At 36.0% G+C, this 24,545-nt stretch overlaps 1 protein-coding gene across 23 annotated transcripts in view; it reads right to left on the reverse strand.

Moving 5' to 3' along the window:
* The window catches only part of STK33 (serine/threonine kinase 33), a 228,062-nt gene that overhangs the window by 58,743 nt on the left and 144,774 nt on the right, over positions 1-24,545 (reverse strand). For all 23 annotated transcript variants that reach the window (XM_054662048.2, XM_054662046.2, XM_054662047.2 and 20 more), the window contains 6 exons: positions 24,186-24,324; positions 21,596-21,684; positions 19,674-19,758; positions 7,549-7,624; positions 2,895-3,007; positions 2,362-2,447 (listed from right to left, as the gene is read on the reverse strand). In XM_054662048.2, coding sequence (XP_054518023.1) covers positions 2,362-2,447; positions 2,895-3,007; positions 7,549-7,624; positions 19,674-19,758; positions 21,596-21,684; positions 24,186-24,324 — 588 coding nt within the window. The remainder of the gene's footprint in view (positions 1-2,361; positions 2,448-2,894; positions 3,008-7,548; positions 7,625-19,673; positions 19,759-21,595; positions 21,685-24,185; positions 24,325-24,545) is intronic.

A 24,545-nucleotide genomic window follows, 5' to 3' on the forward strand; every position in this document is an offset into this window, starting at 1 on the left:
CACAATTACTTTAGGCCAGAAATAATTTTTGCACAGAATCCTTTGAGAGAGCAACACATTCATGGAAGAGGGCAAACATAATTCATTCTTGGGTGAAGACTATTTTTAGCCCTTAAAGAAAAAAAAGTTATTCAAAGAAATGATTAGAAATTGCCAAAGGAAAATTAGATAATTTAAAAGGAGAGTGATATCACTATATATTTATGTATCTAAATTTACCTGAGGTTCTTAATGTTTTAGTGCCTAAAGACATGTTGCTGGGGCCTCTTCTCTCTATCTGTATTTTCTTCCTTATTTACCTTTTCAGCCCAGTGGCTTTATGTGGTGTTTGTATACTCATGATTCTCAAATTCATATCTTCATCTTAAATCTTTCCAGTTTCAAACTCATATATTCAATTAACTGTTTGATATCACCACTTGGATGCCACATAAGCATTGCAAACTGATCCTATCTAATATAGAACCTTTGATTCACCATCCGTGTCCCAGAAATAAATCTATTTCTCCTACAGTCTTCCATATCTCAGTAAATGGCACCAACATCCAACCAGTTGTTGGAATAAAATCTAGATGTCATCCTTATTTCCTCTCTTATCCTCATTCTTCATCGAATCCATCATCAAATCCTATCAATTATACCTCTAAAATATATCTCATGTTTTTCTCTTCATCTCTATTGCTACCACCCTATCCAAGTCACTATTATCTCTCAACGGTACTACTTCGACATCTATCTAATTCCCTATTTCCAAGCCACTACCCCCCACCCCAATAGTCAGAGTGATCTTTTAAGAATATTATCGGCCGGGCATGGTGGCTCACACCTGTAATCCCAGCACTTTGGGAGGCCGAGCCGGGCAGATCATGAGGCCAAGAGATCGAGACCATCCTGGCCAATATGGTGAAATTCTGTGCCTACTAAAAATACAAAAAATTGCTGGGCATGGTGGTGCATGCCTTTAGTCCCTCAGGAGGCTGAGGCAGGAGAATCACTTGAACCCAGGAGGCAGAGGTTGCAGTTGACTTGAACCCAGGAGGCAGAGGTTGCAGTGAGCTGAGATTGTGTCACTGCCCTCCAGCCTGGTGACAGAGCGAGACTCCGTCTCAAAAAAAAAAAAAAAAAAAAAAAGAATATTATCATATGCTAATTTATATTTTAAATGTAATTATATCATGTATCCCCAATACCTAACACAGTGTATAGCAAATAATAGATTTATAATTTTTAATAGATGAATACTCTCTAGTAATATTCCCATATATCTCTAATAATTTCTAATCTCAGTTCTCAGAAAAATTTCTGAGATACCTAAAGACCTATCCACTTACTGAATCATTCACTCATTCAGCAATTGTTTGAGTATTGTATTAATTGAAATTAGGTCCAGCTGCACACTATATCTTAAAGATGACAGAAGTCTGTTTCCCGTTCATATAAAAAATTCTGGAGGTAGGCAGTGAAGGATTGACATGGCAGCTCTGTGAGCTACTATTATGGTTCCTTGCATCTTGTTGCTCTGCCATTTCCAGATTCCACTTTATAATCTAATATGGCTACTCAAACTCACATCTGCATCTACCAGGAAAGAGGAAGGACATGAGAAATGCCATATCAGCTCCATTTAAGGACACTTCCCAGAAATTGCACCCACTTCGACTTGCATCTCACTGACCATCACGATAACTAGCAAAGAACACTGGGGAAGAGCCTTTTAACCGGACAGCAATGTTTCCAACTAAAAGTCAGAATCCTTATTATTATAGAAGGAGAAGAATAAATATTGAGGGATAAGCAGTAGCCTTTTCCAAAGTTCCTGCTGTGGCCAGGTAATGTTCGGGTGCAGGGATACGAAGATCAGTAAGACACAAGGTCTGTGCTTGAAGCATTAGTCTAATGGCAGAAAACAATATGTAAATAAATAAAATTCCAAACCAGGAGACTGCCACTGTTTGGAGATCATGGCTTTTCTGAGTCCCCAAAGATTTTCTACACCCCAAGAGTTGAAAAAGAGGTGAGTGGTTCCAGTGTTTTACAACACTGAACTATACAGACTGGTTCAATTTTCCACAGCTATAATACTGGACATTTTTCAGCTCTGTTCTATTGGACATGATACTTTCATGACACTGAGCAAAGATCATTTAAACCTCTATAAATATATATAAACAACTGTGACAACAGTTCTAACAGTTTGAAAATGCCCATTTTCAGAAATTTGTCAAGACTCAATGTTTTTTAATTTGACAGAAAATCAAACTAATTGACTGTTTTAAGACTATACAGAAAACTCCAAGACAAAATAAAAAGAAATGAGCAATGGTAGCATGTCAGAAAGAAAAAAGTAATATTGTAACTTACTGTTAACCACTGGTTATCTAGTAGTTCCTTAGCTGTGATTCTGTGAGCAGGATCTACTTTCATAAGTTGTTTCAAAACACTTTTAGCTAAAAATAAGAAAAAAATCCTGAAAAATCTTATTTAACTACAATTAATAGCATACATTTTACAATTTTTTAGGATTAGGTCAGTATAACAGGAAAGAAAGATGCCAAGTATACAATAAAAATCATCAGTATAAATGCCTAATAAATATAGTTTAAAGCCTAAAGTGAAGTTTTATTGCCTGGATTACCTAGTTTAATGGTCTATAGTAAACATTAGCTAGATGATCAGCAAATTTCCTCTTTAACTTTTACTATGTATTTTCCGTTTTTGAAAGTTTTGATGATGAACAATCACAGTGAAGATATCGCTATTTCCACAAGTAAATAGTGTTCATTTCCACAAGTAAATTTAATGACTAAACAGAGATTTAAAACATTTTAACCACAGGCCAACTTTCTTATGTTACTTATATTAGCTTTAGTAAATAATAACGCATCTATACTTACCACAGTCACTTATGGAATTCCAGACTGGATTTTCAAAATGTAGTTCTCCTTTTCTTATTAACTCAAAAAGCTTCTCTTCTGAGCTTGCCAAAAAGGGTGGTTCTCCACGTAATCTGCAACAAAGGCAATCACTTTGTTTAAATTTTTTAAATAATAAAAATAAGGCTATTAAAATTAAGTTTCCATAGGACTTGGAAGTAGTGTTGCTTCATATTTAAGGAAAGGATGGGAAGAGATAGGTACCTCCCTGGAAGTAAAAATGGAAACAACAGGGTTTTCTAAGATCAGTGCTAGGCTCTTATTTCAACATTGAGAGGAAGGATCTGGTAAAGGAAGTATGCAAGTATACACTGAAACCTCCAGATCAGCAAACGACCCAAAGCTCTTGCAGGTGGGGAAACACTAAGCTTAAATGGGGTTAAAATACGGGAAGGTGAGTGTAAGTGTACAATAATAGTGGTAGCTAATACAGGAGATACACTTTGGAGTGAGCAACAGGAAGGTAATACCTTAAGGAACATAATGCAAATTGACTCAACTGAAAAATACAATGAGTTATCAGGGTCTAACTAGTTACCAAAGTCTAATGACCATCTAAGGCTTTTATCCATAGTAAAATACTATACAAATGTTAGTAATAACAAAAATAAACCAAGACTAACCCTTGGAATTTCTTCTTTTTATTTTTTGAGATGGAGTCTCACTCTGTCTCCCAGGCTGGAATGCAGTGGTGCAATCTCGGCTCAATGCAACCTCCGCCTCCTGGATTCAAGTCATTTTCCTGCCTCAGCCTCCCGAGTAGCAGGGATTACAGGCACGCGCCACCTCGCCCGGCTAATTTTTGTATTTTTAGTACAGACAGGGTTTCACCATGTTGGCCAGGCTGGCCTCGAACTTCTGACCTCAAGTTATCCACCTGCCTTGGCCTCCCAAAGTGCTGGGATTACAGGCATGTGTCAACGCACCCAGCCCTAACCCTGGGAATTTCTATAGGACCTAAGTCAATGCCAAAAAGCCATTAAAACGGACACAACTCATCAAAAATTGTATATGAAATCAAAAGGGTCTGAATGTGGAAAAATCAGACAATAATTTGACCCTTTGGCCTGAAAGGGTGAAAGCTAAGTATACATAATGACCAACATCAGTAAAACCATGAGCACTGTGTATAAAGTAAACATGGACTTGTTTTCACATTCTTTAATACAGAAACAATGTACCTTTAGACTCTTAACAGAACATGGCAAGCCTGTAAAGCTATTACTTCAATAAGTGATCTAGGTCAAAACTACAAGAACAAGCTTAAAAGCTGAGTCCAATTCTTCATAACACAATATCAACAAATGTCAGCCATCCTCGTTACTGTCAACTCCAACATCTGAGGGCAATCCTATAGATAACAACCAGATTTGTCCAATGACAACCAGACAGATGTAATTAGATTCATCACAGGGGCAACTCTGTGTCTATTCTTCAACTCTCATGGAATATATTTTTGTACTTCATTGATGAAAGAATAAAATGGCATAATTTCATTATACTTCCCAAACTGCTGGTCTATACTGTACATAAGTATAATAATCTCTAAGTCTTTTAACAGTTACATTTTTACTAATTTTCTTTATATTTTTCTTTAATTATTTAAAAATCTAACTCATGAACATTTTCTGAATAAGTCAAAATTTGATTTTTTCATAGTAATGATGATGATTATGATGACTTTTGTGGGGGGAAAGTTGCTTTCATCCTAGTGGTTTATCAAACTAGACCAGACAATAGAGCTTTTTCATTTACCAATAGGTTCTTACTAAGTATTTATCAGTATCATATTGTTCTGCAAACTCTTATTTTAATACTTTTTATCTCTCTAGCTCATTCTGATTTCCTCTGTCTCATCCTATTCGCCTTGCTATTGTTTAGTTTTAAAATGCAATTTAAAAAGCTATGGAAAACAAAATAGCCAGAAAAATGGCCTTCTGGACAATTACTATCTATTAAAACAGTGCAGGCCAGCAAAGGCCTAGTTCATTGAGCCTGTTATCTACAAGTGATACGCACATCCACCAATTTCTTAGCTGCCTCTGCATTGCCTGACTAGCATGCAACTATAGCTTAAGGGCTACATCTTAAAAAATTCACTTTTTTCCTGTTCTTTGCAATTTTACTTACATAAAAATGTATCTAATGGTTGGTCAATCAGCAGCATACAAAATTTTATGACAGCAATTTCCTTCACATCCAGAAAAGGGAATCCAAGACATGAAAAATATCTCTTAAAGTCTTCCTACTATTTTGTTGCATTCATAGAAATCAAAACAGCAAAGGACAAAAACTACAAAGAATATTTACTTATGCTAATTTCACCTTGAGAAAGTATGTTATCACCATCTGATTAAATAGAAATGAATCAAAGGTAACTAATAAACAAGAAAATAAACCCCCTGGAGAAGGTAATATGTTTGTGCTCTTGATTAAGGAAATTATAACACCATTGGGCTCAGACAGATTAATGAATAGGCACTGATTAGCTAAGTAAGAGTCTACTGTAAAGAGAAGACAACGTTATTATGGTGATATGCAGTCACACTCTGAAGCAGAAAAATTAAAATTATATTTCTAAGAAAGAGAAAGAGATTTAAGATATAATACATTCACTTTCCTTAACACCAAGTTCAAACTAAGAAGGCAGCAAACACTACATGAATTGCATAATATTAGATTATATATAGGATGTTTGACTCATGGTTTCTAGAAAGTCTTGAAAGTATAAAAGACTAATTTAAAAGTTATATTTGAATTAAAGACTAAGGCTCAGAATTTTTGCACTATGATTTTAATCAGCACAAAACGATGATCAAAAACTTTTTGAATACTTTTATACTTTATGTAATCTAAGCAATGATGTGTGTTGACCAGCTGAGTTACAGCTACAATCACATCATCCAATTTCTACTGCCTGTATATTCCATTTCACACAACTGTGAAAATGTAACTACTGTGATGTCAATATTTAGAAATGATCTGGAAGAGGCAGTGCATAGTGAAATCTTCAATATGACCATAAAACTAATGTTGCATCAACATAAAAATGTTCACATTCAGCAAGAGGCAGAACAATGGTCACTACCTTTTTAGAACACCTCTTAGAAAATTCACTTTAATTCAATTTAACAAACATATTGAGCACTGAATGTATGTCTATTATACCAGATACCAGGAATGCAAAGATGAATAATCTAAGGTCTCTGTCCTCCATGGAATTTAGAACAAGGAAAACAGATACTATATATATAATATTATAATATAGTTTTTAAAAGCTTTATGAGAATACATAAAAGGGAACAATGAATTCTATCGGATTTACACATGTGTAAACCTTCCTGGTTAAATGTTCCTATTTTATTATTTTTTCTTTCAACATTACTGTTTTGCATGATACCTTAAAATCTTTTGTGGAGCATGAGAAAGTATATACCTAATAAATGTAGGAACTCTGCTATGGTGGGGTAAAGTAGGAGTAGAGAAATAGAAGGCCTTAATGTTTGAGCTGGGTCCACCCAGGAGAGAATCTTACAGAGAAAAAGAATACACACATACCCATACACACCCCAGAGGCATACGACACAGGGTGTGTCCGAGTATTGAAATGTGACCTGGAATCATTACAGCACAGTGTAGGTGCACAGGAATACATATCCAGCCCCAAACTGGAAAGGCATGCTGGAATCAGGTCATGAAAGACCTGCTCTGCTATGCCATGCCATGCCATGCCAAGATGCTCTGACACTTCTCCGTATACAAATACATATATATATGTATTAGATTACATATATATAATATATATTATAATTATATATATATATCAGAGGCTTTTATATATATATCAGAGGATTTTAATCAGGAAAGCAGTATGATCAGATTTGTGATTTGAAAGGACACCCCTGGCAGCAACGTGAAGGACAAACATGGGGAGGGTGACCAGAAGTAGGGAGAACAGTCAGAAAGACCCTGCAATAGTCTAGAAAAGGAATCATAAGGAGAAAAGATACAGGTGAAGAGAAATCAAAGAATAGGTAAGGATATTTCAAAGGAAAAATGAGCAGGACATGGAGTTTGACTGAATTTTGAGAAAGACAGAGAAGGAAGAACAAGAATGACTGAAAGCTCCAGCAGCACAACATCATTATGGGAACTGGGAACTGTAGAATACTCCCTAGATCCTAAGTGACCCTCTGCCTAGTTAGTGCCCACTCCCACCTACGCTCTGCCTGTATGGGTAGAACAAATGCCAGGCCACAGTACCTCCCTACACCTGATAAGCTATAAGTGAACCTCATGAGAAAACACAAAGAAGCTTTTGGTTTGTAGCAAAGGATACAGAAGGTGTTAAGATTTTTCATTTTGCTCAGATCATATTGTTGTATTTATAGATCAATGAAAACCAAAGCTGAAAGTTATAAATTTACAGTATTAAAAAATACCTCAGGGATGTATGTATACCTGACAACTAATAAGAGAGCTTTTAGAATGATCTCCCAATTGGTTTTTAAATCACTTTTTTAAAATATATATTAGTTTTAATTTAAAGTCTATATCATTCTACTGTTAGAAACTATCCACTCATCTTAAAGTGTACATTTAGCAGGCTACTTACAACATGTACATTATGACGCCTATGCTCCAAATGTCACACTGCTGGCTATAGTCGTGGGCACTGATAACTTCAGGGGCTGCCAAACAAGCAGATATAAAATAACATTAATAATACAATAAATGTCTTTTAAATGCTTAAACACAAGCATGAAAAATGTGCTGATGTGCTGTAATTTATTCCCCCATAGGGAAAAGAGAACCAACAGCAGATGTTAAATGAATAATGCACAGGCCTTAACAATTGATATCACTGTAACCTCATTCCTATCATTTAGCTTCTAATGGAACAATGGTGTAAACTGTATAACTAAATGCACTACCCTTTATTTCTTTAAATTGTCAAGAAATGATTTTGCAAAGATTCTGTAGTTATAGTAGAAGACAACAATATCCCAGCCCTTTCCACAAAATAGAATTAATATATGCCTTAAGTAGATGTAACATAATGCAGGCCCAATATGTGGAAATCTGGATTCACAGAAAAACTAAGGTACATGGTTATAAATCACTTTAGTAAAATAATAATAGCATCACTCCTATAACAGAATATGAACTATTTTCTGCATTTTCAAATAAGAAAGCCAAGACAAAGAGAGAGCTCCTATAAAACTGGATCAAAAAGCCAACTAGTCACAGGACATAGACTATACAAAATATATATGTGTGTGTGTGTGTGTGTGTGTGTATTTTTTTTTTTTGAGACAGGGTCTCACTCTATTGTCCAGGCTGGAGTGCAGTGGCATGATCATAGTTCACTGCAGCCTCAAACTACTAGGTTCAAGGTATCATCCCACCGCAGCTTCCTGAGTAGCTAGGACTACAGGTGCATACTATCATGCCTGGATAATTGTTTTTTAAAAATTATTTTAGAGATGGGGTCTTGCTGTGTTGCTCAGGCTGGCCTCAAACTCCTGGCCTCAAGTGATCCTCCCACCTCAGCCTCCTGAATAGCTGGGATTAGTGGCATGAGACACCACACTCAGCTGGCTGCCTTTTTAAAAAGTCACAAATGACATTGCAGGAACATGTCTATTGTACCTCTACAGCTATGAATCAGATATATTTAAGAAAAAATAAAAAGAAAATAGTTATAAGCAGAAAAATACAATATATGTATATATTTCAATAGAACTTTAAAATTTATACTTTTGCATAAATTGTTATTTGTATGAAGTATGTTAAGAATTCTGTGAGATAGATATGTAAGCATTTGACTCCCTTTGCCAATGAGGAAACTAAGTTTCAGATATATTAAGTGACTTGCCTAATGTTACACAGCTGCAGAGTGCCTCCTATGCAAAAGGTGCGTTCTTATTTTAGAAAAGTTTCAATCTCTCCCACCTACACATACCTACACCTACACACACACACACACACTTTTATAACTACTAAAAGCAAATGGAATTTCATTTCCTCCTTTTTCCTCTGCCTAGTGTTAAAGAGATGAAAGGCAACAAAAAGGGGTCAAAAGATTAAACAGAAGAAAGAATGTACAGATTACTAACACTGAGCAATCTGTCTCCAAATGATTGAAAATTAACTAATATTTTCCTTTAAGCCATTATTTGTATTTGTTAACTCTACTTAAAATCTTTAAATATGGAATTTTTAAAGTTCCAGTTGCTCTATGGCCACATGTCTATGACAAGGGCAAATTCTGTGACTAGATTCAGTGAACGATTTCCACACTGGTGCAGCACACAGCAGGGGACAGGAATTCCTGGTCCTCGCTCTTTCAGAGTCATCTTAATTATCAGGGGCATTTCGATTTGCACTGTCATCCCAGCCCTCATAGGGATGCAGAGGCCAGAGTAACTGCCAAGAAGCCATTTAGGAAGTCAGCAAAGCTCCACAAACCATCTGTCTTCTCTCTTGTTCTCTCACTTGTTATCAGTGTAGACAACTAATAAGGAGGCATTAAACTCAGGGTGCTTGAATATATTTTCCCCATGTAACTACAGACCAGATGTCTTTTGCCAACAGGGGGATATGAACAGAATCTAAAGTAGCCTTTTCCCAAATAAGATAAAACAATTTCAAAACTTTATGCATCTAGCAGACAAAAAAATCAATGAATTACGTATACTCTTCAGCAATAAAAATGAATAAACTACTGATACAACATGGATAAGTCTCAAAATCATGATGTAAGACAAAAGAAGAAGACAGACACAAAAGAGTATGTACTGTATGATTCAATTTATATAAACTTCTAGATATGCAAAACTGAGCTGTGGTGATAGAAATCATCAGTGGTTATGGGTGGGGGACTGACTGAAAGGGACACAAAGGAACTTTCTGGGGTGACAGAAATGTTCTATGACTTGAACATAATGGGGTAGTGATTACACAAGTGTATGCATTTGTCAAAACTTAAAATGTGTACATCCTATTGCAAGTAAACTATATTCCTAAAAAGCAGATTTTAAAAAATCTACTAAAAGTACAAAAACAATGTGTCAAAGATCTTTCTTGGTTAATGACTCTCTTAGAGATCAACAGAAGTGGCAAGCAAAAACACACCAACAATATGGAAGATCTGAATCACAAAAATATCACATTTCATTTAATAAGCACACACAGAAATTTTTATGCTCAACAAACCAGGTATACATACATATTTTTAAAATATCCAACGCATCATTTGCAAAAGCTGATCATGTGTTCTGTCACAAAGAAAATTCCTAAAAGTTGAAAATCTTTAAGACGCAATCACCTACCACAATAAAGAAAACCAGACAGATAAACCAAAAGGCTAGGACAACTAACATGCATTCCATGCATTTCAAACACATCTCAACCACCTGGAAAAATTCTAAAAACACTTATAAATAATTTTTCTATTAAACAAGACTAAAATTAAAATTAAAGTATATCAAGAGATTAATCACAATTAGAACACCGTATGGCAAAAAAAAAAAGTCAAGGTACTCAGAGGAAAATATACAGCCTCCAATGCATTTCATAGAAAATAAGCCTGATAATAAATATGTATTCAACTTAGGAAGTTATAATAAAAAACAAACCACTAGCCACAGTGGCTCATGCCTATAATCCCAGCACTTTGGGAGGCCAAAACAGGAGGATCGCTTGAACCCAGGAGTTTGAGATCAGCCGGGGCATGAGACCTCATCTCTACTAAAAATTAAACAGAAAAAAGTTATCCGGGAATGATGGCACATGCCTGCGCTCCTTGCTCCTGGCTCCTGGGGAGGCTGAGGTGGGAGGAACGTTTGAGCCTAGGAGGCTGAGGCTGCAGTAAGCTGTGACTGCACCACTGCACTCCAGCCTAAGCAACAGAGGGAGGCCCTGTTTCAAAAAAATAAAATAAAATAAACAAACCAAAATAAAGCACAAAGAAGGAATTCAGAAAAATAAAAGCAGAAATTAATGAAAAAGCAAACCAAATAACAATTAGATATGAGCTGGTTCTTGAAAAGCCCATTGGGAGCTTTATTTATTATTTATTAACTGTCCTAACCACTAACAAATTTGATCTAGATAAAATTATTAGTATTACAAAGAGCTAAAATTCAGGCCTAAGTGCTAGACACTGCTAAGCACTTTATATATTTTTTCTCATTTAATTCTCATGTCAACCTGATAAAAAAAAACTATTGTCTTCTAAACACTTCCTATCACCCTTCCTTTTTTTTGTACTCAGCACTTTGCTCTAAAACATCAGATTTATAAAAATCTTGTTTAATGTTTGTGCCACAAGAATGTTAAGTTCCATGAAGGCAAAACATTTTTATGTTTTGTTCACTGTTGTATTTTTAATACCTAGAACAATGTCTGACACTAAGTAGGTCCTCAAAAAATTTTTTAGAAATGAGTGACATAATTCCTATTATATATATAGAAACTGTGATAAGAGCAGATAATAAGTGCATATTGAATTTATAGGAGAATATAACCACAGGTACACAGGAGAATATGAAAATAATAAGTAAACATAATATGCATATTTATGCCAATGAAACTGAAGTCTCAATAAAAGAAACAATTTTATAGAAAAACATAAATTATCAAAATGATTCAAGAAAATACAGAAAACTTGGATAATTTAGTATAAATTGAAAAAATAATAGAAACTTTATCCCCAAAAAAGTAGCAGAACCAAAAAATTTAAGAGGAAATTGCAAACTATTATTAGATAATTTTTATTATCTAAAAGGTTCATTTTTTGGTTCCATATAAACTTTAAAGTAGTTTTTTCCAATTCTGTGAAGAAAGCCAATGGTAGCTTGATGGGGATAGCACGAAATCTATAAATTACTTTGGACACTATGGCAATTTTCATGATATTGATTCTTCCTATCCATGAGCATGGAATGTTTTCCATTTGTGTCCTCTCTTATTTCCTTGTGCAGTGGTTTGTAGTTCTCCTTGAAGAGGTCCTTCACATCCCTGGTAAGTTGCATTCCTAGGTATTTTATTCTCTTTGTAGCAATTGTGAATGGGAGTTCCCTCGATTTGGCTGTCTGTTATTGGTGTATAGGAATGCTTGTGATTTTTGCACATTGATTTTGTATCCTGAGACTTTGCTGAAGTTGTTTATCAGCTTAAGGAGATTTGGGACTGAGACAATGGGGTTTTCTAGATATACAATCATGTCATCTGCAAACAGAGACAATTTGACTTCCTCTCTTCCTATTTGAATACCCTTTATTTCTTTCTCTTGCCTGACTGCCCTGGCCAGAACTTCCAATACTATGTTGAATAGGAGTGGTGAGAGAGGGCATCCTTCTCTTCTGCCAGTTTTCAAAGGGAATGCTTCCAGCTTTTTCCCATTCAGTATGATATTCGCTGTTGGTGTGTCATAAATAGCTCTTATTATTTTGAGATACGTTCCATCAATACCTAGTTTATTGAGAGTTTTTAGCATGAAGTGGTATTGAATTTTATCAAAGGCTTTTTCTGCATCTATTGAGATAATCATGTGGTTTTTGTCTTTGGTTCTGTTTATGTGGTGGATTACATTTACTGATTTGCATATGTTGAACCAGCCTTGCATCCCAGAGATGAAGCTGACTTGAATGTGGTGGATAAGCTTTTTGATGTGCTGTTGGATTCAGTTTGCCAGTATTTTATTGAGGATTTTCACATCGCTGTTCATCAGGGATATTGGTCTGAAATTTTCTTTTTTTGTTGTGTCTCTGCCAGGTTTTGGTATCAGGATGATGCTGGCCTCATAAAATGAGTTAGGGAGGATTCCCTCTTTTTCCATTGATTGGAATAGTTTCAGAAGGAATGGTACCAGCTCCTCCTTGTACCTCTGGTAGAATTCGGCTGTGAATCCGTCTGGTCCTGGGCTTTTTTTGGTTGGTAGGCTATTAATTACTGCCTCAATTTCAGAATTTGTTATTGGTGTATTCAGGGATTCGACTTCTTCCTGGTTTAGTCTTGGGAGGGTGTATGTGTGCAGAAATTTATCCATTTCTTCTAGATTTTCTACTTTATTAGTGTAGAGGTGTTTATAGTATTCGCTGATGGTAGCTTGTATTTCTGTGGGATCAGTGCTGATATCCTCTTTACCATTTTTTATTGTGTCTATTTGATTCTTCTTTCTTTTTTCTTTATTAGTCTGGCTAGTAGTCTATCTATTTTGTTAATCTTTTCAAAAAAACAGCTCCTGGATTCATTGATTGTTTGAAGGGTTTTTCGTGTCCCTATCTCCTTGGGTTCTGCTCTGATCTTAGTTATTTCTTGTCTTCTGCTAGCTTTTGAATGTTTGCTCTTGCTTCTCTAGTTCTTTTAATTGGGATGTTAGGGTGTCGATTTTAGATCTTCCCCACTTTCTCCTATAGCCAAGACAATCCTAAGCAAAAAGAACAAAGCTGGAGGCATCACACTACCTGACTTCAAACTATACTACAAGGCTACAGTAACCAAAACAGCCTGGTACTGGTACCAAAACAGATATATAGACCAATGGAACAGAACAGAGGCCTCAGAAATAACACCACATATCTACAACCATCTGATCTTTGACAAATCTGATAGAAACAAGCAATGGGGAAAGGATTGCCTATTTAATAAACGATGTTGGGAAAACTGGCTAGCCATATGCAGAAAACTGAAACTAGACTCCTTCCTTACACCTTATACAAAAATTAATTCAAGATGGATTAAAGACTTAAATGTAAGACCTAAAACCATAAAAAACCTAGAAGAAAACCTAAGCAATACCATTCAGGACATAGGCATGGGCAAAGACTTCATGACTAAAACACCAAAAGCAATGGCAACAAAAGCCAAAATTGACAAATGGGATCTAATTAAACTAAAGAGCTTCTGCACAGCAAAAGAAACTATCATCAGAGTGAACAGGCAACCTAGAGAATGGGAGAAAGTTTTTGCAATCTTTCCATCTAACAAAGGGCTAATATCCAGAATTTACAGGGAACTTAAACTTACAAGAAAAGAACAACCCCATCAAAACGTGGGCAAAGGATATGAACAGACACTTTTCAAAAGAAGACATTTATGCAGCCAACACACCAGAGGTACAAGGAGGAGCTGGTACCATTCCTTCTGAAACTATTTCAATCAATAGAGAAAGAGGGAATCCTCCCTAACTCATTTTATGAGGCCAGCATCATCCTGATACCAAAGCCTGGCAGAGACACAACAAAAAAAGAGAATTTTAGACCAACATCTCTCATGAACATCGATGCAAAAATCCTCAATAAAATACTGGCAAACCAAATCCAGCAGCACATCAAAAAGCTTATCCACCATGATCAAGTGGGCTTCATCTCTGGGATACAAGGCTGGTTCAACATACGCAAATCAATAAATGTAATCCAGCATATAAACAGAACCAATGACAAAAACCATATGATTATCTCAATAGATGCAGAAAAGGCCTTTGACAAAATTCAACAATGCTTCATGCTAAAAACTCTCAATAAATTAGGTATTGATGGGACGTATCTCAAAATAATAAGAGCTATCTATGACAAACCCACAGCCAATATCATACTGAATGGGCAAAAACTGGAAGCATTCCCTTTGAAAACTGGCACAAGACAAGGATGCCCTCTCTCACCACTCCTATTCAACATAGTGTTGGAAGTTCTGGCCAGGGCAATCAGGCAGGAGAAGGAAATAAAGGATATTCAATTAGGAAAAGAGGAAGTCAAATTGTCCCTGTTTGCAGATGACATGATTGTATATCTAGAAAACCCCATTGTCTCAGCCCAAAATCTCCTTAAGCTGATAGGCAACTTCAGCAAAGTCTCAGGATACAAAATCAATGTGCAAAAATCACAAGCATTCTTATACACCAATAACAGACAGACAGCCAAATCATTAGTGAACTCCCATTCACAATTGCTACAAAGAGAATAAAATACCTAGGAATCCAACTTACAAGGGATGTGAAGGAACTCTTCAAGGAGAACTACAAACCACTGCTCAATGAAATAAAAGAGGATACAAACAAATGGAAGAACATTCCATGCTCACGGGTAGGAAGAATCAATATCGTGAAAATGGCCATACTGCCCAAGGTAATTTATAGATTCAATGCCATACCCATCAAGCTACCAATGACTTTCTTCACAGAATTGGAAAAAACTACTTTAAAGTTCATATGGCGCCAAAAAAGAGCCCACATTGCCAAGTCAATCCTAAGCCAAAAGAACAAAGCTGGAGGCATCACGCTACCTGACTTCAAACTATACTACAAGGCTACAGTAACCAAAACAGCATGGTACTGGTACCAAAATAGAGATATAGACCAATGGAACAGAACAGAGCCCTCAGAAATAATGCTGCATATCTACAACCATCTGATCTTTGACGAACCTGACAAAAACAAGAAATGCGGAAACGATTCCCTATTTAATAAATGGTGCTGGGAAAACCTGCTAGCCATATGTAGAAAGCTGAAACTGGATCCCTTCCTTACACCTTATATAAAAATTAATTCAAGATGGATTAAAGACTTAAATGTTAGACCTAAAACCATAAAAACCCTAGAAGAAAACCTAGGCAATACCATTCAGGACATAGGCATGGGCAAGGACTTCATGTCTAAAACACCAAAAGCAATGGCAACAAAAGCCAAAATTGACAAATGGGATCTAACTAAACAAAAGAGCTTCTGCACAGCAAAAGAAACTACCATCAGAGTAAACAGGCAACCTACGGAATGGGAGAAAATTGTTGCAATCTACTAATCTGACAAAGGGCTAATATCCAGAATCTACAATGAACTCAAACAAATTTACAAGCAAAAACAAACAACCCCATCAAAAAGTGGGCAAAGGAAATGAACAGACACTTCTCAAAAGAAGACATTTATGCAGCCAAAAGACACGTGAAAAAATGCTCATCATCACTGGCCATCAGAGAAATGCAAATCAAAACCACAATGAGATACCATCTCACACCAGTTAGAATGGCGGTCATTAAAAAGTCAGGAAACAACAGGTGCTGGAGAGGATGTGGAGAAATAGGAACACTTTTACACTGTTGGTGGGACTGTAAACTAGTTCAAACATTGTGGAAGTCAGTGTGGCGATTCCTCAGGGATCTAGAACTAGAAATACCATTTGACCCAGCAATCCCATTACTGGGTATATACTCAAAGGATTATAAATCATGCTGCTATAAAGACACATGCACACGTATGTTTATTGCGGCATTATTCACAATAGCAAAGACTTGGAACCAACCCAAATGTCCAACAATGATCAACTGGATTAAGAAAATGTGGCACATATACACTATGGAATACTATGCAGCCATAAAAAATGATGAGTTCAGGTCCTTTGTAGGGACATGGATGAAGCGGAAACCATCATTCTCAGCAAACTATCGCAAGGACAAAAAACCAAACACCACATGTTCTCACTCATAGGTGGGAATTGGAACGATGAGAACATATGGACACAGGAAGGGGAGCATCACACACTGGGGCCTGTTGTGGGGTGGGGGGAAGGATAGCATTGGGAGATATACCTAATGTTAAATGATGAGCTAATGGGTTCAGCACACCAACATGGCACATGTATACATATGTAACTAACCTGCACGTTGTGCACATGTACCCCAAAACTTAAAGTATAATAAAAAAAAGAAAGAAAAAAGAAAGCTCATCATCACTGGTCTTTAGAGAAATGCAAATCATAACCATAATGAGATACCATTTCACGTCAGTAAGAATGGTGATCATTAAAAAAGTCAGGAAACAACAGATGCTGGAGAGGATGTGCAGAAATAGGAATGCTTTTACACCGTTGGTGGGAGTGCAAATTAGTTCAACCATTGTGGAATACAGTGTGGTGATTCCTCAAGGATCTAGAACTAGAAATACCATTTGACCCAGCAATTCCATTACTGCGTATATATATACCCAAAGGATTATAAATCATTCTACTGTAAGGACACATGCACACTTATGTTTATTGTGACACTGTTCCCAATAGCAAAGACTTGGAACCAAGCCAAATGCCCATCAATGATAGACTGGATAAAGAAAATGTGGCACATATACACCATGGAATACTATGCAGCCATAAAAAAGGATGAGTTCATGTCCTTTGCGGGGACATGGATGAAGCTGAAAACCATCATTCTCAGCAAAGTAACACAGGAACATAAAACCAAACACTCCATGTTCTCACTTATAAGTGGGAGTTGAACAATGAGAACACATGGACACAGGGAGGAGAACATCACACACCGGGGCCTGTTGGGGGGTTGGGAGCTAGGGGAGGGATAGCATTAGGAGATACACCTAATGTAGATGATGGGTTGATGGGTGCAGCAAACCACCATGGCACATGTATACCTATGTAACAAACCTACACGTTCTGTACATGTATCTCAGAACTTAAAGTATAATAATAAAAAAAAGTTCATGATCATAATAAAAAAAGTTCATGATTTTTATTATTTTTTCAATAACAAAAAAAAAGTTCAAGAAGTTAAAAAAATTATTTTTTAAATGAGGCCAGCATAACCCTAACATCAGAAAAGACAAAGGAAGCACAAAAGAAGAAAAGCTACAGTCAAAGCTCCTAAATAAAAGTGCTGACAAATTGAATAACGCAGTACATTAAACCATGTAAGGTTGAATTTAAATGTGCAAGGATGGTTCAACATTCTAAAATTGATTATGTAATTACTTCATTAATAAATTTAAAGAGAAAAATACGATTATCTCAACAGGTACAGATTTAAATAGACACTTCACCAGAAACAATATATGAATGCCTAGTAAGCACATGAAAGATGCTCAACATCAGTAATCATTAGGAAAATGCAAATTAAAAATCACAATAAGATACCACTTCCTACAACAAGACACCACTTCCTAAGATACTAGTCCTAAGGACTAGAACTGTATAATTTAAAAGATAGGTAATATCAAGAGTTGTCGAAGATAAGGAGAAACTGGAACCCTCACAAATTGCTGGTGGGAAGGTAACGATCATTCTGTAAAAGAGTTTGGCAATTTCGTAAAAAATTAAACATAAACTTAACATATGATCCAACAATTTCACTCTTAGTAACTAATTCTAAAAATACTTCTAAATGAAACCACATACCCTCACAAAGACCTGTACATGAATATTCATAGCAGCATTATTCATAATAGCCATAAACTGGTAAAAATCCACATGTGCATCAGGGGTAAGTAGATAAACAAAATGTGGTATATCCACGCAATGGACAACTATTCAACAATATATAAGAGCAGACTACAGATATATGCTACAACATGAACGTACCTCAAAAACATTATTCTAAGTGAAAGCAAGCCAAATGTAAAAGACTACATGTTTTATGATTCCATTTATATGAAATGTGCAGAAAAGAAAAAAAAAAGAGGCACATTTAGAGAGACAAGAAGGCAAATCTAGAGAGATTAGTGGCTACCTGGGACTGGGATAGGAATAAGATTGAGTATAAACGAGCTGAGGGAACTTTTTGGAGTAGATTTGTTTTGAAACTGGATTGTGGTGATGGTTGCACAACTCTGTGGATGTATGAAAAATCATTGTATTTTTATTGTAAAACAAAAATATATCTTACATTGTAAAGGATGCACAAATATCTTTTATGGTATTTAAATTAAACTTCAATAAAGCTGTTAAAACTCACATTTAGAAAAATAGGAAACTGCTGCTTTCTTTACAAAATATATCTAATCAGTACTCCATGAAAAACTGTTTGATGGCGATGAAACTGGATAAAAAAATGCAAAGAGGGTTGGGCATGGTGGCTCACGTCTGTAATCTCAACACTGGGAGGCCAAGGCAGGCAGATCACTTGAGGTCAGGAGTTTTAGATCAGCCTGGCCAACATGGCAAAAACCTGTCTCTACTAAAAATACAAAAATTAGCCAGGTGTGGTGGCAGGTGCCTGTAATCCCAGCTACTCTGGAGGCTGAGGCACGAGAATTGCTTTAACCCAGGAGGCGGAGGTTGCAGTGAGCCCAGACTGCACCACTGCACTCCAGCTTGGGCGACAGAGCAAGACTCCGTTTCGAAAAAATAAGCAAACAAGCAAAACGTGCACATGATTTTAATATGAGTTAACAAAAGCAATAATTAAGTTTGGGGTATGATTACCTAAGAGATATAAACAACTTTAAGAAGAGCCCAGAGGAATAACAAAATTTTTTTAAATCTTTAAAGGTAGGAACTGTAAGTAAAATACTAAAACAAGTGAAATTGCTTGACCTAAGAAAAGCCTAAATCATGGGTCATTATGTCATGATGGCAAAAATTGTTCAAGCTGTAATCCATACTGGTTGTTCTACTTTTTTACACATAAAAGAATCAAGTCTGGTGCAGTGTCTCAAGCCTGTAATCCCAACCCTTGGGAAAGCAGAGGCTGGAGGGATCACATGAGCCCAGGAGTTTGAGACTATCCTGGGCAAACAGTGAGACTGCTATCTCTTAAAAACAAAAAAAAAATTAATTAGCCAGGTGTGGTGGCATACACCTGTGGTCCTAGCTACTTGAGAGGCTGAGGTGGGGGGATGGCTTGAGCCCAGAAGGTCAAGGCTGCAGTGAGCCAAGATCATGCCACTGCACTCCAGCCTGGGCAACAGAGGATGATCCTGTCTCAAAACAAAAATTAATTTTAAGTCTACTAACTTACCCATATAGATAGGAGTCCCACATGTGGCCTGCAGCATGGCTTCACTCCTACTTTGCTTCTTTACCGCTAAGCCAAAATCAGTCACCTGGGAGAAGAAATTCAAGCACAGTCACCTGTTTTCCTGTCCTAGAGCTCACTCATTCTGAAGATAAGACTTCACATTGAATTTGCATTGAATTCTGGGGTTCTTGGGGGTGGGAGGACTTTAATTGAATCATTAATAAAAATTTTGCATTTCCTTCCCCACCCACCTCTCTGTATAGAGGAGAAACTGGGTAAAGAGAAGCTTGCGTTCTCAAATCTTGAGAGAATACCATGATTTAACCGTTCTTGCCGTCTGATTAAATTCACCAGTCTAACATGAGAAGTTGTATTTTGAGGCATTTAACCTTTTTCATATAAAAAAGGTATTTTTGTTTTTAAAAAAAGTTCTTTCCTTGTAAAATATATTCTGGCTTTAACATATTATCTATGTTTCTGATAATCAAGTTATATTCCAGTTTAAAGCACTGTTATAAATGCAAATAATTATCCCTGTCAGCACTCACTGAAACTCTCCTTTTTTATAATTATTTATAATTGGTAAACAGTATCTTTTCTTTACTATTGTTTCCTTTGTGTTTCTGGAGTATACTAATTAAAACAATTACTACACTATTAAAAACTACAACAAGCACATTAACAGGAAAAAAACCACAACAACAAGTATTAACTACAAATACACTGGTGGCCTAGTGCTGCAACTGTAGGCCTTCTGCTCAGTTCTAAATCTTGGTCATTAAACATTTAGTTATTAAATATTCAGTAAGTGCCTTTGGAATTATCTCCCAAATTGGAACACCCTTAGACTGAAGGCAGAAAAACAGACACATTTATTGATTAAGTAACCAAATATAGGCTCTTTGTCCAGAGACAATGAATGCAAAGTTTCCAGTGCCTTATGGAGTAAGAAAATGCTCCTATTTACATGTGATATCACCATTTTTCTAAACAGATGAATCAATTTCTCCATTAGTTTTCATAAACATCTCACTTGGAGCATATGATACCTATCTTTCTCTACAGAAAATCCATTCAGACACATGAAACATACAAAAAGTTTCACAATCCAACTTAGTTCTTTGGATAGCATCTATTCCTTCATTCATCAAATGTTAAGTGAACACATACTATGTTCCAGGCACTACTTCAGGTATTAAGTGAATAAGACATGCACAATTCTTGCCTTCATAGAGTTTACAATGGAACTGTTCCAGAACATTTACTTGGGTAAACCAACAATGCTGTTAAACCTATTTCTATTACATAGGACTTAGCTTCTGCAACAGAGTGAGTTACTCACAGACAATATTTTATTTCTAAATTAACACATTTATATATTTTGAAAGCAGCCACTATAATGGTGCTAAATAATGTATCGTAGCATTTATTTGACATTAGGGAACACTTAATTTGAATAAAATCTTCAAGAATAAACACTTGGCACATTAATTGTACTTAGGACATAAATATTAATACACAGGAAAATTTTCAATAAGAAATACAGACTTTAGAATTAATTTAGTATCAAAAGCACAGGCAAGGTGTGCTTTTCTCTAAATCTGTAACACATTTACATCAAATTACCAGACATAATTTTGAAATTAATTAGAATTCAGAGCATCTGTTTGCTTGCTATTAACTAATGATTTAGAATTATTCAAATGAATATGTACTTTAAAAACACATTCAATAGCTCCACTTAACTTGCAAAATTATTCTTGTCAGTTACAACCTCTTGTGAAATTTTTATTTTTTAGCACAAGCCACTTATTTTCTGGCTGCTCAAAATCTAGCAACATGCAACTAAAAAGAGGATGTACTTTGCCACTTTGCTATCAAACTGTTTATAGGCAAATATTTACCACCATTGCTAATCTTACCTTTATGTTTAAGTTTATTTCATTGTTATCATCAATAAGACTGCTTTTAACCATTATATTTTCCAGTTTCAGATCTCTATGTACAATATCTACCAAGAAAATAAACAACAAATCAAATGAAATGAATAATGGAAAAATAGGAGAGACACATATAGAATAAATATATTTGACAAATTAATATCCGCTGTTGAAAAATTTGAGGGCCAAGCATAGTCTGTCCTGTTCTATTCTCTCATTTATAAATGCTTCCTCCACATTTCTAACCTTAAGGAGCCATTTTCTTTGACTCCCTCACCTCTACCCATTTCCCTGTGACCCCAACTGGCTGCTCCTCATGATGAGTGGCCTGGGGAGTGTGAAGGAGGATCCTACCCATGCTTAGGTATTCCCAGGAGGAGGGAGATCATCTTAGTCACAAACCCAGCCAGGTTTCCCATATCCTTAGGTCTTCAAATACAGGATTACTTCTTTACTTCTATGCATATGTTACTGTCAGCATAAACATTTTAACACACTGTAACTTGGCTACATATATACAAACTATACTTATTTCAGTATATTTTTCTACAACATCAACACACATTTTCCTACTCTTTATGTAGTAAAATAAAAAACAAACAAACAAAAACCCTTGAGACACAAAATCTCCAGTTGAACATGTCAGAGCTCAGGTACAATTTTTATGTACATACAAATAACCATGTACCAAACACTTCCTTTGCAAATAATTAATTCACTTCATAACCATTGCAAACATTTCCCTAGACTTAAAAAGTTATACACGGCCAGGCGCAGTGGCTTGCGCCTATAATCCCAGCACTGTGGGAGGCTGAGGCGGGCGGATCACGAGGTCAGGAGATCAAGACCATCCTGGCTAACACGTTGAAACCCCATCTCTACTAAAAATACAAAAAAAAAATCAGCCGGGCATGGTGGCGGGTGCCTGTAGTCCCAGCTACTCGGGAGGCTGAGGCAGGAGAATGGCGTGAGACTGGGAGGCGGAGCTTGCAGTGAGCCAAGATCATGTCACTGCACTCCAGCCTGGGTAACAGAGAGAGACTCTGTCTCAAAAAAAAAAAAAAAAAGTTACACACATAATTGCTAGAGGAATGCATTGAATGAGTCCTGAACTGGCAATTATTACCTAATCATTTACAGCTCCCTTACACAATCCCCAGGCTTTGCTTTTGGAATTTTTATTGTTTCCATTGCTCTTCTTGTCCCTTTTTACATAAATACCACACAGCTTTAACAAACATATCATTATGCTTTTATCCTTGCCAGGGCAGATCTCCCTGCTGCCTCCATTGTTCTTCTTTTTCATTGTTGGCTATTTTTACCCATTTGAGAATAATCTTATCAAGTTCCATGAAAAATGTTGCTAAGATTTTGTTTGGAATTATACTGAATTTATAGCTTAATAGGGAAGGACTGACAATAGCATAATATTAAGCCCTTGAAAAAATCGTTTCCCTCTGCCTAGAAAGCCTGCCTTTTTAATTTTTTTCTGAGTTTGTATTCCTCAGATCAAATATTGCTCCTTCAGTGAATTCTTTCCTGACTTTCCAAGCCAAATGAGGTAACTTAAACTCCTGTAATCCTTGTGCTTTATATGGCTTTCCACTGGGGAGATTATCATGTTGAATTACAACTTGTTTTCAATAATCAATCTCCCACCAGCCCAAGTTCCTTGGAGAGCAGGGGCCTTGTCTTTTAATCTTTGTAATCTAGGACCAATCTCAATGCAGTAGGTGCTTGGGAACTATCAGCTGGATGAACCACTGGGTTCCAGTACCAGCTCTGGCACACCAAACCATGTCACTGCACCTCTCTGGAACAAAGTTTTTGTTCATCTGTAAAATAAGAAGGTTCTAAAGTCACATGTAAGCCAAACTAACCTCGAAGGAAAAAAACGGGGGGAGGAGCAGCAGCAGTAACACCTAAGAATAGTAAGGCAATTAGAATAATTTTTAAATGTAGTTTTTAAAGTACTGTGAAACCACTCTGTATGATACTATAATGGTGGATAAATGACATTACACATTTGTCAAAACCCCAAGAGTGAATCCTAATATAAGCTATGGACTTAGGGTGACAATGATATGTCAATGCAATATATCAATCTAGTGGTGAATTTTGACAGTGGGGCAGGTTGTGCATATGTGGGAGCAGGAGAGTACATAGAAAATCTCTCTACCTTCTGCTCAGTTTTGCTGTGAATCTAAAACTGCTCTAAAATAAAGTCTAAAAAGACAAAAAAATGCCTAGAACATACAGATTCTAATGTTATGATTAATCGATGTTTTGGGGAACTTCACCTTTACCATTGATTTGTCTACTTTTGATTTTATAACATTAGCTTCTCTTCAAACTGTTGAATAAAAAATGTTCATAATTTCATCTTCATTCATATTTCTAATTAAAACATATCTAAAAAGAAAGTTAAAAAGGAAACATTTTTAACTAAAAATTAAATCTTCTATATTAGCAGGTGTTATTTATATGACTATGAATCTGGAATACAATTACCCTTAAACAAAAGTGACATCAGTATTCATGGGGTCAATGAGCTGGATAACCCTCTTCTTACCATTATTGTGAAGATATGCTATAGCTGATGCGAGACTTTGAATGATCCACCTTGTCTCATTCTCTGAGAAATGCCCTTTCCTATCCAGAATTTCTTTGAGTTCTCCATCCTCACAAAGCTCCATCACAAGGTACATTTTCTGACATTATATATATAAAAGAGAGAGAGAGCAAATTATATATCTGGGGATCTTTAAAATGTTATATATCACATATACAATCACAGTCATAATCATTAATTTATTCATTCAAAAGTATTATCTATTATGTACAAGATACCATACTGGATACTAGAGAAACAAAAAGGTAAAGACATAGTCTTTATCCCCAAGAAGCTCACAAATAGTTATCATTACAGTAT

Source organism: Pan troglodytes, chromosome 9 (assembly GCF_028858775.2).
Source record: "Pan troglodytes isolate AG18354 chromosome 9, NHGRI_mPanTro3-v2.0_pri, whole genome shotgun sequence".
In the NCBI taxonomy this organism is placed as follows: Eukaryota; Metazoa; Chordata; class Mammalia; order Primates; family Hominidae; genus Pan; species Pan troglodytes.